The sequence below is a fragment of the Castor canadensis genome, chromosome 7 (genome assembly GCF_047511655.1).
Source record: "Castor canadensis chromosome 7, mCasCan1.hap1v2, whole genome shotgun sequence".
In the NCBI taxonomy this organism is placed as follows: domain Eukaryota; kingdom Metazoa; phylum Chordata; class Mammalia; order Rodentia; family Castoridae; genus Castor; species Castor canadensis.
In genome coordinates, this window is record NC_133392.1 from 36,529,731 (window position 1) to 36,544,757 (window position 15,027).

Here is a 15,027-nt window from a genome sequence, read left to right on the forward strand (position 1 = left end):
TTTCTAGCTGCCACAATGTTCCCTTTGGGTGAACTAAAGGGCAGTCTACTTGACTCCTTTATATCCAAGGTGATGATCAATTATGACACTTTTGCTTTCTAATTCTGGTGGTGGGCTTCTTCTGTCACCAAACAGATATTACAAAGTGGCAAACATTTAAATATTTCCTTATTATAAAAGTTCCATTGTGGGACTGGAATACCAGAAACTTTATCATACAATGTCAACTTGGTGGCAGTTTTCAAATTTGCTTGTTTACAGAAAACAGAAATATAATATGGTGAATGTCAAGAAAGCCCTGGCTTGCTTCCAAATATCTCTGGAATATCCAGATTTTAGCTGTGGGTAACTAAATGAAATAGGAAATGTTGGAGATCTGCAAGAAAAAAAAAAAAAGTCCAGTTTTGAACATGGTATGATCCTCCTGCCTCAGTCTCTCCAATGCTGGAATTACAGGTATAGGTCATCATGTCTGGCTTCAACATGGTGATCTGAAGTCCCATGGTTATTATGTGGTGATGTCCAAGAGGCAGGTGGCTATGAGCCTAAGGTTGGAGGAGAGATACGGGTTGGACAAAATCTCTTGTGGTAGATAGATGAGATTATGCTGAACAAGCAAGTAGAACAAGAAGAGAAGTAGAAAATTGGGCCAAGAGTAGAGCTCTGAGCAACTACATTAAAGAGACTTAAGGAAGAAGGCATGGAGGTAAAGGAGAACCTGGAGAAGAGGCTGTTCGGAGAGCCAAGGGAGTCAACATTCTAATTCAAAAAAGGTGAGATGTATAGCATCAACTGTAACAGAGAGATCCAATGAGGTTACAAAAGAGAGAAATTATGTAATTTAGTTTACTCTTAGAAAAAAATCCACAATTTGGAGCTTCTCAGTGACAACAATGAGCTCTGTCTCAGTGGAATGTTGTTACAGGAAAAGCCAGATGGTTCTTAACAAGACTTCCCAAAAGGACTCACAGGACTCGGTATGATTCCTGCAATGCTAGTTTGGGACAGCCCAGTGATCCCTGTCAGCCTGTGTCCAGAACAGCTCTGAAGGATCCAAGATGATGTAGAACACAAACTGGGTTTAGCAGTGGATTAACTGAATGGCAGATGACAGCTGGAGGACAGAATTGAGAAACCAGTAGGAGTCATGTAAACTTCCATTTTTAAGTTTGCTTTCAAACAATAGGCTGCTCAAATTCAAGATGGGAGAGATTTAATTTGGCAACAAATGTTTAAAAATGAGCCAGAGATTTTAGTAGATTATAAACTTAAAATGGGCCAAGAGTATGATGCAGTTCCTCAAAAAGCTTAGCACAGACTTGGGTTATGATAATAGAGAGGAGGAAGTGGAGATACTGGGAGAATAATGTTTTTTTTCTGGAAGGAGGAATTACAAAACACCATTAAAAGGAGAAAAGGTTATTAGAAAAAAAGACGGGAGAGATTTGAATATGTTAGTAGGCTAAAGGGAAGGCTCTATTAAGGAAACAGTGAGGGAAAGGATAGAGAGGGATAATTAAGGATACAAAAGTCTGAAGAAGCTGGGAGGAGTTAGTTTTGAACAGGAACTGGAATGCCTCATGCTTGGAAAGACTTGAAGGCTGAAAGGGAGCATATGTTGATATGTCTGGGAAGGAACTCAAGCATTTGGGAAGAGCACAGGCTGATGTTTTCAATTTGTTCAGTGAAGTAATATTCTAGTGGGAAAGGCGCTCATGTTTTTGAGACAGGGTGTGGAAGAAGACAGAGCAAAAGGGAAATTTAGAAGGGAGGTGGGAAGATGGGTGCCAAATAGAAGGGGACTCTTGGTTTCTGAAATGGGATTCAGAAATTGGCAGGTTTCTTCTCAGGCCAACACCTTCAGCCTCAGAACTTTTGGAGTCTCTTCTGGCTCATCTCACCTGCTCAGGACCAAGGCCAAAAGTGTCAGGGCTGTGGCTCAAGGATCACGTGCATCACTTAAAGTATAAGTCTTAAATTTATTCAGGAAAGAAATCTTTGAGAGACAAACACTTAAAAATATATTCTTGCAATGCATAAAGCTTCCATAAAAATGGACTTTGGCAGAATTACTAAGCAGACAGTAGATTTTATCCGAAGGTAGTAGTTGTAAATTATTGAAATGCAGATGAGATTCATTGATTTAGTTCTTTATCAGATAATGGTTAAAATTAAAGCAAAATATGTTTTAAAATAAAACATCAAGGACCATAGACTTTTGATTGACGGAAGGTGTTGAGTGTCATTCAACAAACTCTCCCAGAGAGACCACTAGGGTCAGGCACCGAAGGAGGAAAAAGTTTCTCTTTGCCCTCGACACTTGAAAGGAAAAAAGACTGAAAATCATTATCTGTAACAGGATGAGATGAACAACTTAGGGAGGTATTGAAAAAGCCAAGCCCTTTCATTCTGACAGAAGTTGATTTCCTCAAGCCTTAAAAAAAATTTGGAAACCAGGCGCCGGTGGCTCACCCCTGTAATCCTAGCTACTCAGGAGGCAAAGATCAGGAGGATCGTGGTTCGAAGGCAGCCCAGTAAAATACCTCGCGAGACTCTACCTCGAAAAAACTCTTCACAAAAAATAGGGCTGGTGGAGTGGCTCAAGGTGAAGGTCCTAAGTTCAAGCCCCAGTACCGCAAAAAAAAAAAAAAAATGGAAACGTCAAAAGAAACTCAGCCGGACTAGTGGAGTGGCTTAAGTAGTAAGAGCGTCTGCTTGTCAAGTGTGAATCTCTAGTTCAAACTCCAGTGCCACCAAAAAAAAAAGAAAAAGAAAAAGAAGCTCAGCCCAAGAGCCTTACAAAATGCCCACTCTCATCTCCTTGTGTCTGCGCGCGCACGCTGAGGCCAGCCAACCCTGGGGCGGCCAAACTGTCACCGCTAGAGGGCGCGCGCCTGAGCCTGCCGAAGGAAGTCCCACCTCCCACTTCCGGCGGCGGAGGATGAGGGAGGGGCTGGAAGCTGCTTCCTGCTCGGGATGTGTTGAGATTGTGCACGTGTGTCCCTCACTCGGGCTCCTGGATTACCTTTACCTCTGGTGAACGTGTCTGGTCGCTACTCCCTTCGGGCGTAAGGATGAAGGCGGTGAGTGTTCTCTGGAGCCTGTTCGCTATTTAAAGATTACTCTGAATGACAGTTTTCCTGTGTACAGGGGCGGTGGCCTGTGTTGGGGCTCCGTGCAGTGTCAGCTTCCCAGTTCTTACGGGGCTTTTCTCCTGTCGCCACCGTTCGCGCTCACGGCATCGGAGGCCGCTGTGAAACCGGCACCGAGGCGTGCATCGTAAGAGGCCGGACTCTGAAGGAAGGGTTCTCCCAGACCGCTTTCCAACTCTTTTCTACAGACGAGAAGCAGGTCCAACCCTTGATGAGTGTAGAGTTTGAATGTCGGGATTCGAGATGGATCCATTCTTCCCCGTAAAGGATGAGGAGATAGGAAAGCTAGTGTTTTACCTAGATTCCCATGGAAAATTAGAACTAGTCCTGGGTTTGGATTTCTGAATGAGAGGTCACCAGCAAGAGAGTGTAATCCGAAGACCGGAATTCAGTTTTGCCCTCCTTTGGGGTCTTTAGCAAATTACATAACCACTTAAGCTTTTGCTTCTTCATTAGTAATGTGAAAATAACACCTATCACTTTTAGGCTGTTGGAGGTAATTTGTTGGAGATTAATTTGTCGGAGCACTTGGTAAATGATAAAAGTATATAAATAGAAGTTGTTAAAAATAGCATTATTTTGCTCTGAATGCACTAAACTATAGAATGTGTTAAATTAGCTTTGAATAAGCATTTATCAAAAGGTGAGAGATTCTAACCTTGTTTGGGATCTTAGACCACTTTGAGTAGCTCTGAATTCTGATTATAGAAAACCCCTGGTTGAATACCAGATGCTCTGGTGCCAGTCAGTAGGATTGAGGACATAGTTTGGTCCATGACTGAGACATTAAAGTTGTAGAATTGGTTGGATGAAATTTATATTAATAATAATATAAATAATATAAATTAATATAATAATTTATATTAATTTGTATTAATACATTTTAACCTTTTTTTAAAATAAATGTATTTAAATTTTTCAGTATGTAGTATGATCCATGACTGAGACATTAAAGTTGTAGAATTGGTTAGATGAAATTTATATTAATAATAATATAAATAATATAAATTAATATAATAATTTATATTAATTTGTATTAATACATTTTAACCTTTTTTTAAAATAAATGTATTTAAATTTTTCAGTATGTAGTATGATCCATGACTGAGACATTAAAGTTGTAGAATTGGTTAGATGAAATTTATATTAATAATAATATAAATAATATAAATTAATATAATAATTTATATTAATTTGTATTAATACATTTTAACCTTTTTTTAAAATAAATGTATTTAAATTTTTCAGTATGTAGTATTTTTTTGTTGTTGTCTTCTAGAGGAGAAATAAAAAACAAGTCCCAAGCTTTCGCAAGTTGCTGAAAACTAGTAAAGTCAAACTTGAAAACAAGCTGAAAAATAAGCAGTTTAAACAACAAAGTACTCTCAAGAAGTATCGAAAAGAACAGAGGAAATTAAGGCAAGCTGTAAAAGATGCAGTGTCTAAGAAACCCATTCCATTGGAGAACCCAAAGGAAAAACAAGCAGGTAATTATAAAATCATTCAGGTGCTCTAGTTTACATTGATTATTCTGAAATATTCTTAATGGAAATAATGTGCTTTTTAGTAATCACTCTTCTTTTCAGATCTTCCTAAGAGTAAGTAAGGATAGGAGTTCTGTATGCTTTCCTACAGTTGGTATGAGAAAAATGTTTTCTTAATAGCATTCATTGTGAAAAAGAGCTAGTCTTAGTTGGCCTAAAGAACAGATCTGAAAATGCAGTACTTAGGAAAACACACTTAGGGTAGCCATGGAAATAAATGTTGCTCAGCATGCCAGTGCTGCCACTTTCCCATTCACTGGCAGTTGGCTGAGGTAAGAGTATCACTTTTCTTTGTGTGCTTCCTTTTCTAAATTTCTTTCTTCTTGTAACCTTAGAGTAAAATTGAGTTGTAATTGTTAGGGCTACTTTATAAGACTATCTGAGATCTCCACTCACTTAAAACAAGAAAGGGTTGTGACCACTTTGAGTTAGGCTAGTTCTACAACTTCACTTGTACTTTAGGGTATTCCTATTTGATTATATCTAATTATTAAATAACTATTCACTCTTCCTGTTTTCATCTCATTCTCTTAATCCTGACATAATTTGACCCCTTGACAACCTTATGATGTATGAAAAGTTACGGGATTGGAAGTGAGGAAACTTGGACTTTACTCTTGATTTTGTTACTAGCCATGTGGACTTTGTTGATCACTTAATCATCAAGTATTTTATCTATATGAAAGTGAGTTGGGTGCTCGGGCTGATGGCTCATGCCTGTAATCCTAGCTGTTTGGGAGGCTGACATTGGGAGGGTCTTGATTCAAGGCCAAGTCAAGCAAATAGTTCATGAGACCCCATCTCCAAAGTAACCACAGCAAAATGGAGTAGAGGTGTGGCTCAAGTGTTAGAGTGCCTGCTTTGCGATTGCCTGCTTTGCGAGTATGAACCCTAAGTGCAAACCCCAGTCCCACAAAAAAAAAAAAATTTGGTGAGTAAAGTACTTTTAAAGATCTCTTCCATCTAAGTTTAACAGTTTTAAAAGCATATGTGCTAATAGTTATATACTAAAAAATAAAAGCAAAGGATTTCTTCATTTTAACAATTCAGCATCTAAGTGCATTCTGTTAGACAAATCCAGGAGTATAAGGAAAAGATGGATGCAAATGCTGTTGAATCTGCTATGGGTAATTGAAGGAGTATTTAGCTTATGGCCTTTCTTTTCTCATTACAGCCAGAAGCTAGGATCTCTGATGATTGTGAAGTGAGATAGGTGATGGGTTTGAAATGTGAGGATAGATAGATGAAAAGATATTCTACGGAACAGAGAAAGCTGATCAAGAAAATACACTGATCACTGGTATTTTTAGAAATGGAATGCTCATTTAAAGTAGGTAGGAATTCCATTCTGTGCAGTGTACATTTACCACTCTTTACTGCTATCAGGAAGACTTTCAGGTTCTATTAGAGAGGACATTAAAATTGTCTTGTTCATAGCTGAATCCTCAGCATTTGCAGTGGTCTGGCACTTAATTTTCATTCTGTTTTTGTTTTTTTGTGTAGAACTGGGATGTGAACTCAGGGCTTTGCTTGCAAAACAGGTGCTTTCCTGCTTGAGCCACTTTTCTCTGGTTGTTTTGCAGATCAGGGCTTCATGAATTATTTGCCTGGAGTGGCCTTGAACTGTGATCGTCCCAATCTTACTCTCCCAGGTAGCTAGGATGGCATGAGCCATTGGTGCCCAACTAATTTTTTTATTTTTTAGGAAAAGTAACAGTAAAGTTTATTTGGAGAGTAATAGGAAGGAGAAAAGAGAGAAGCATTTTCTGTCCCCCATGCAGGAAATAGGAGCAAAATCTCCCCAACTAATTTTTTTTTTATTTTATTATTCATATGTGCATACAAGGCTTGGTTCATTTCTCCCCCCTGCCCCCACCCCCTCCCTTACCACCCACTCCACCCCCTCCCTCTCCATTCCCCCGCAATACCCAGCAGAAACTATTTTGCCCTTACTTCTAATTTTGTTGTAGAGAGAGTATAAGCAATAATAGGAAGGAACAAGGGGTTTTGCTGGTTGAGATAAGGATAGCTATACAGGGCATTGACTCACATTGATTTCCTGTGCGTGGGTGTTACCTTCTAGGTTAATTCTTCTTGAACTAACCTTTTCTCTAGTACCTGTTCCCCTTTTCCTATTGGCCTCAGTTGCTTTTAAGGTATCTGCTTTAGTTTCTCTGCGTTAAGGGCAACAAATGCTAGCTAATTTTTTAGGTGTCTTACCTATCCTCACCCCTCCCTTGTGTGCTCTTGCTTTTATCATGTGCTCGTAGTCCATTCCCCTTGTTGTGTTTACCCTTGATCTAATGTCCGCATATGAGGGAGAACATACGATTTTTGGTCTTTTGGGCCAGGCTAACCTCACTCAGAATGATGTTCTCCAATTCCATCCATTTACCAGCAAATGATAACATTTCGTTCTTCTTCATGGCTGTATAAAATTCCATTGAGTATAGCTACCACATTTTCTTAATCCATTCATCAGTGCTGGGGCATCTTGGCTGTTTCCATAACTTGGCTATTGTGAATAGTGCCGCAATAAACATGGGTGTGCAGGTGCCTCTGGAGTAACAGTCTTTTGGGTATATCCCCAAGAGTGGTATTACTGGATCAAATGGTAGATCGATGTCTAGCTTTTTAAGTAGCCTCCAAATTTTTTTCCAGAGTGGTTGTACTAGTCTACATTCCTACCAACAGTGTAAGAGGGTTCCTTCCCAACTAATTTTTTAATTAAAAAAAAGAGAAGGGCTGGGGGACATGGCTCAAGTGGTAGAGTACCTGCTTAGCAAGGAAGCAGTCCTGATTTCAACCTCAGTATCTCCAGGGGAAAAAAAAGGAAAGAAAAAGAAAGATGGAGAAAGAGAGCCAGGGACAGAGAAAGTGAGCAGAGAGAAAATTAGAATGATCTGTAGTTAGGGTTTTGTTAGATGTAACTTAAGTGAGGGAGTTAAGACAGAATACATTGGTAGATAGTGAATGGCCGAAAGATTGAAGGTCTGTTCATTTACTTAACAAGTAGTGCTTGGAAGTAACGGAATGAGAACTGGAAGGACAGAAGTTTGTGGTCAGAAGGCTGAGCATCAGGGTTGGGATGTGGTTCTTTGAACAGGCTGGCTAAAGAGGAATAGAAGTGAAAGTCATTGGAGATGAGAAGGAGCTAAGGAGTTAAGCCATTGAGGTTTAAATGCTCTGAGAGACATTTCAGTGTATGTGGAGATATTTTTTGTTGTACAGTGCTCTTGGCATTTAATTTTCATGAGTCAGAGATGCTAATAAGATGCCTAACTCAAAGCATGCCAGTACAGCAAATAATTGTCATGCCTGACCTGTCAGTAGTACTCTCTGTAGGAACTCTGGGCTAAGGTACTAGAAAAACATAAGCTTTTCCTATTATGTAGGTACAAAAATGTGGAGTTCTAAATCTCTAATACTTATATCTGATTTTTTAATTTTTTAAAATTGTTTATACATTTATTCATAAGTGTATACATTGTTTGGACCATCTCTCCCCACTGCCCCACTCTGATTTTTTTTTTGTGTTACAGTTAAAAGGATTGAGAGGAAAGAAGAGGAGGAAGAAGAAGCCCTTCCTTTAGATATGATGGATGAAGATGATTTACAGTTAATGAGGGATTTAGGACAAAGAGCATCCTTTGTAACAAGAGATCTTTCTTCCAGGTAGTACTTTACTTGGGTTATGATCATTCATATCCACACAGTGTTACAAACTTGGTTTTGAATTTTGCCTAGGCAGTTAGTTCAAGATGTTTACCTCTGAGCACAATGTTTACAAAGAGCAACTCTGATATTCAGTTTGTTTTCTAAAGGAAATTTAAGAACAAAACAAGCTGATTTTAGTATACATCACTGTATTCACGGGAATACAGTGAATTGGGGAAGAATGCTATTCTGTTTGAGGCATTGGCACAACAGCACCAAGTTTTTTACCTTATTAGTTAGGTATTATTCACATTTCCAGAGAGGATCCAGCTATACCCTGAAAGATTTTTGGGAGAATAAAAGCATAAGGTCGGCATCCCTCAACTCTGGAATGTCCTTCAAAAGGAATCTGTTGTAACTTTGATTTTTGTTTTTGCATCTAAAGAAAAAGCTACATGAAACTGTAGTTTGAATCTTTGTTGTAGACTTTACACAGTTCATTTATTCTTCTGCTATTTAAGAGCCTGCTGCTAGGCATTGATCTAAGTGCTCATGTATATACACCTGTTGATAGTTGCATATAAATAGGTGGTTTAATTTTCTGTACAGTTGACCCTTGAACAACATGGCTTTGAACTATATGGGTTCATGCATACATTTTTTTAAATTACATATTTATGGTAGTTTGAAAAAACTTGCATAATAACTGCATAGTCTAGAAATATTGAAAAATTAAGTGTCATGAGTGCATAAAATATTTGTAGTTAATAGTAGTTTTTGTGATTCACACCATAAAATATACACAGATCTATTATAAAAAGTTAAATTTTATCAAAATTTGCAGGCATTTTAGCCCATATACAGTGCCATTTGGAGTGGAGAGAATGTAAATAAATATAAAAAAATTCAGTATTAAACACTGCATAGAATTAGCTGTAGCATATACTATATTTTTGTAATAAAATCATAGCTACCCCCTGTTACTATTTTGGATAATTGTTAGATCTATTGAAAATTCTGTATGATGAATTGTATATTTCAGTAAAAAGTGACCTCTTATGGCTCACAAGTATTTTTCACTGTATGTAATGTGCAAAACAGAAAATAATAGGGTTTATGGTCAACAGCAGGTTGTCAGTAAAGTTTTGGGGGTGCCAGATGTCACATTTGAATTTTCTACTATGTGTGGGGAGGCAGGGATCCTAAATGCAAATTGTGCAAGTACTTTTAAAATGATAGGCATTTAGGTACCTTTTAAAACTGAAAATTGAATGTTTTTCTATAGTGAGCCAGTTCATGCCAAAAAAAGAAAGAATGAGAGTGTTATAGATAAGTATGAAAAAATACCAAGAACTCTGCAAACTGCACCAGAGAAGGAACTGATACACCTGCTTCCTATTAAAGATAAAAGTGGTATAATCCCACAGACCAGAGAGAAACCAGGTAAGTCTACTTGGCTGATTGATTAGACTTTTAGTTCCTCACTAATACCATAACACATTCTGTTTTACTCACCATTTAATTTAATTTTGACTTACTTATGTCTGCAAAATAGGAACATCTTGCAAGCTTGATGATTTTGGCTAGAAATTTGTATATGATTATCTGAGAGTCTGTTGTACTGTGAGTGCAAATGCAACTTCAAGGTTTGGATGATTTTCTTTTCAGAGTCTGTTTCATCAAATTGTATTGTTTCTGAAAATAGAATACATTACCTAGCTTTGATTAGCCCTTTACCTTTATAATATGTTGTATATGTGTGTGAAATAGAACACAAAGGCATAAAATGAAGACATGAAATTACATAATTTATCATAAAGTACATACTCGTAAAACTACCACTGAGACAAGAAACAAATATGGCCAGCCTCAGAAACTTTCCTTGCATGGCCCTCCACCACTAAATGCTCTCTCCCTGTAAAAGTAATTAGTATTCTGAGTTTTATGGTAATAATTTCTTGCTGTTCTTTATGGTTTCAGCACTTAAGTGTGTTGTCATAGTTTTAATACATATATTTTCCAAATAGTTGTGGACATTAGCAAAGATGAAGAAGATCAAGAAGAAGAGATGGAACTTGAGGAAGGTAATGAGATGTATCTTTACAGTTACTAAAGTATTAATTGAGTACTTTTTAGGTAAAAGCTGGAATGTCCACTTGGGATTACTGCTAATTTAAAGGTTGTTTCCACATTTGAAAGTCTCGCCTTGGGGAATTTGATATTTTGTTCTTTTTTTATTATGGAAAAATGTACACAATTTATGTTTGCATTATAAAGGCACACATAAAGAATTGTGTTCTGAATTTCTTTCTTTTTTTAACAGCACTGGGAATTTAACGCAGGGCCTCTCACTTGCTATCAAGAGTTCTCCTGCTTGAACCTTACTCGTAGTCCTTTTGTTTTTTTGTAGTTTGTTTTTCAGACAGGGCTTGCACTTTGCACCAGCTGGCCTCGCACCACAATTCTCCTAACACTGCCTCCCAAGTAATTGAGATTACAGGTGTGGACTACCACTCCTGGCCCTCTAAATTCCTTTAAATTATAAGAGAAGTCCTTATCTACAACTAATTGACTTTTTAGGCTTAAATTACAAAAATGATTTTGTATGTTTTAAATAATTGAGTGTGGGTTTCTAATATCTAGAATAGTTTTAACTAACCAAAATTAAACTGAAAGAATAAGTTTTTTCTTTTTTTGACTGAAACTATTAGTTTAGATTTTTTTTTTTTTTTTGGGTACAGTGTTGTAGATTGAACCTTCTCTTTGCAACTCCAGCGCTGTGCCACTTGAGCCATGTCCCAGCCCTTTTTAAAAAAAAAACAAAACAAAAAACACTTATTTTTTGTTTTTGAGATAGGGTCTCCCTAACTTTGTCTACGCTGGCCTCAAACTCTAGCTACTCCTGCTTCTGCCTCTCAGGTAGCTGGGATTATAGACATGGGTTACCACATCCAATTTTAGTTTAGAATTTGTGACAAAACAAGCTGGTTAAATTTTACTTGCACTTAGTATATATGAGATTACAAGTCACCTATTTAACTTTTATCAGTTACCAATCATAGGCTCAGTACAGATTATGCTTGTGTATTTATTAGATAAAATTCCTTACGAATCTCTTTAGGCGGACATTTTTTCTGTAATTCAAAGTACTACATAGAGTTGAAAACAGGACAATATTCTGTACTTTAAGAAAAAACTAAATCAGTTTGCCTTTAGTAAATATAAATTATTATTATTTTTTATAGCATTGTAGTTAAGAATATGAACTCTATAGGGTTTGAATCCCATTTATATTAGGTTTTTGAGACTAGCCAAGCTACTTTCTTCTTCTTTACCTTAGTTTCCTTATTTACAAAATGAGTCTTGGTCCTTGTCTTACATGATTGTTGAGAGACTGATGTACAGTAATGAATACATAATTCTTAGCTAGCATCATGATTACTACTACAAAAAACTTATTTTATTTTGTAAAGTGTCTTGGAGTCTTGTAAATAAGGGATACTTACGAGGGAAAACCTAATCTGTTTCAGAGCTCATCGAGGAGCCTATTCGAGAACTGACCATGGAAGAACATCTGATTGAGAGAAAGAAGAAACTACTGGAGAAGAAGATGCATATTGCAACCTTGGCATCTGCCATATTATCAGATCCAGAAAGTAATGTATGTAGCATTAGTTTCTTTAGGTTTTTTGTATTACATAGAGTGTAAATATATAATATATTAAGGTTTTCTTGTTGCTTATGAGCACATGCAAAAAAGGTAAAGAATTAACCGAACGTAATAGCTGGAGTAGAGTAAGAGCATAGACAGAATCTTAGCTTAATACTATATCTGAACTTGATTTCTTTTGTAACCTTATAAAAGTCATTTAAACTCTCTTGAGTCTTATTTTCCTCATCTCCAAATGAAAATACTGGACTATTTTGGTAACTCTACAAGTGGTAAGTATCTGAACATTAATTGTATCAGGAAAGAGGAATTTACTTGCAAATTTGCTTGACTGATCTATAGAGTTTTTTTAGTTCATTTTTTTGCTTCAGGGTCTCTCTGTGTAGCCCAGGCTGGACTTGACCACCTAGTCCTCCCTCCTGTGCCTCTTGAGTGCTGAGATTACAGGCATGCACCACTGGGCCTGGTTCTATAGAGTTTTTATTAAGGAACATGCTCCACAGAATTACTTTAAGTGGAAAATATTTTAAGTGAAATAGAGCAAAGTTACAGTGAATTTTCATTGGGTCTGGTGACTAATGGTGAAAATAGTGATAATTATGTCTTGTGAACTAAAAAACCTAAGATTCTTAGTCTTGGCCCTCCTGAGTATTGTTTTTGGGACTGCATAGTTACTTTATCCAAAAATTACTTTCTTCATCTCTAAAAGAGGAATAGTATCTATTTTAAAAATTTTGTTGAGGAGTTTAAATGAGAAAATAAACATAATATTATATAATGTGATTTTTTATTCTTGCTGTATTGGCATTCCTAGCATCCTACTAGGAATGTTTATTGAGTAGTAAAATGTATTAATTACATTTACAGAAAAATTTCATATGGGCATGCTTTGGAGTAGTACTTGTCTTCTAATAAAGAGAGTCGAGTATCTGGAGTAAAATCAAGGATGGGAAGTTAGAATATTTCTTGCCTCTTTTATTAATTATAAAATCATGGAGATCTGTTGATCACTTTACAACTGAAAAATTGGGCCTGAAAAACTCAGATGAAGGCTAGAGATGTAGTTCAGAATGGCCAAGACCCTGGGTTTGATTCCTAGCACTGAGAGAAAAAAAAAAACCCAAAACAAAACTCAAGTGATTTTTTTTCTCTCCTCTGATTTTAACAGCCACTCCAGAGTCTTCCAGCACTATGGATCCTTATTTCACACAGTGTAGGGATAGCAAACAGTGGCCTGTTTGGCTTACTTCTTGCTGTGGTAAATGTTGCTAATCAGTCAGAGCAGTTCTTTTCAAAGTGCTCTTGCAGTGGGCAATAGTAGTTCATCAAGGCAAGCATATTGCAACCTTTTTCGTTTTTGGTGGTGCTGGGGCTGGAAATCACGGCCTTTTGCTGGCTAGGCAAGTTTATGTTTTGTCACTTTCTCCACTCCCCAACCCTGAAACCCACACTTTTACTTCTGCATTGTCTCATACAGATTATCTTTATGTGAATCTAGTTGAAATTCATGTGGCCGACTATATTATATTTAATTCTTGACTAGTTCATGATGTGATTAATATATTTAGTATATGGAACATTTTAATATATTTCAAAAAGTGTTTTTAGGAAAATAAGATACATACTTTAAGAAGACTTAATCTAAGGGCTGGTGGAGTGGCGTAAGTGGTAGTGCACCTGCCTAGCAAGCATGAAGCCCCGAGTTCAAACCCCAGTACAACCAAAACACACAAAAAAAATCTAAAAATAGGTATATTAAAATTTTAAGCTATTTTTTGAATGACGTCAATATTTTTCTAACTACTTATATAATAAACATGGTTATTCTGTAACTTAACTAGACTCTGAATCAGGTGAATACTGCTTACTTTTGCTCAGCACTGTTTTGCCATGACTTCTCTAGTCTATAAATTATTTCTTTAACAGATTAAAAAACTAAAAGAATTACGTTCCATGCTGATGGAACAGGATCCTGATGTGGCTGTTACTGTTCGGAAGCTTGTGATAGTTTCTCTGATGGAGCTATTTAAGGACATTACTCCTTCATATAAAATCCGGCCCCTAACAGAAGCAGAAAAATCTACCAAGGTAATGCTAGATATAATTTTACATAAAATGAACTGAAAATTTTAGAGAACTAGAGATATATCTTTTTTTTCTTTTTGTAAGCATTGGGCATGTATAGGCACTTTTGTTCTAGGTTTTAATTTTAATATTCTGATTTCTTTTTTTCCTTTTTTTGGTGGAATTAGGGCTTAACTCCAGGTCTTCGTGCTTGCAAAACAGGTGCTCTACCCCTTGAGCCACACCTCCAGTCCTTTTTGCTCTGAGTATTTTGGAGATGGGGTCTCACACACTGTTTGCTCAGGCTGGCCTTGAACTGTGATCCTCTAGATCTCAGCTAGCTCGGATTATAAGTAACTGGGATTATAGGCGTGAGTCACCAGCACCCTCTATTCTGATTTCTTTAAAATGATCTTTTTGGTCTTTTCAGCTCCGCAAAGAAACCCAGAAGTTACGAGAATTTGAAGAAGGCCTGGTTAGCCAGTACAAATTTTATTTGGAAAATCTGGAGCAAATGGTTAAAGGTATATTAAATGTATCTTAAATGTATATGACATAATCGCAAAGGTGAATTCTGTATTCTGTGCTGAGTAGTGAGAAGCAGATAAAGTATATGGTAAGAAAGTGAGTTTAAGACTTTCTGGGCTCAGTCTTTCTCAACCATTTATTACCTATGTAATAAGCAAATGATTCAATTTGTCTGTGCCTCAGTTTTCTTTTCTACAAATGAGAGCAATAATAGCACTTACCTCTTAGGATCACTGTGAGAAATAATTGAATTAGAGCTCTAAAGCACTTAGACCTGTGCCTAGCATGTCTCGGTACTAAGTCTCCTCAGCATTATTGATGTTGTAGTCCTTTATTTTTTTGTGTTGCTGGGGTTTGAACTCAGGGTCTCATCTACCACTTGAGGCACTCTGCCAGCCATTTTTGCTTTGAT

The 15,027-nt window shown here is 36.9% G+C and overlaps 1 protein-coding gene across 1 annotated transcript in view; it reads left to right on the forward strand.

Annotated features, from left to right (window-relative positions):
• The first annotated feature begins 2,937 nt into the window (after window positions 1–2,937).
• Noc3l (NOC3 like DNA replication regulator) overlaps window positions 2,938–15,027 on the forward strand; it is a 29,822-nt gene continuing 17,732 nt past the window's right edge. The window contains exons 1-8 of the mRNA XM_074078738.1: window positions 2,938–3,083; window positions 4,432–4,639; window positions 8,239–8,371; window positions 9,639–9,796; window positions 10,381–10,437; window positions 11,884–12,014; window positions 13,950–14,111; window positions 14,518–14,611. Coding sequence (XP_073934839.1) covers window positions 3,075–3,083; window positions 4,432–4,639; window positions 8,239–8,371; window positions 9,639–9,796; window positions 10,381–10,437; window positions 11,884–12,014; window positions 13,950–14,111; window positions 14,518–14,611 — 952 coding nt within the window. The 5' untranslated portion in view covers window positions 2,938–3,074. The remainder of the gene's footprint in view (window positions 3,084–4,431; window positions 4,640–8,238; window positions 8,372–9,638; window positions 9,797–10,380; window positions 10,438–11,883; window positions 12,015–13,949; window positions 14,112–14,517; window positions 14,612–15,027) is intronic.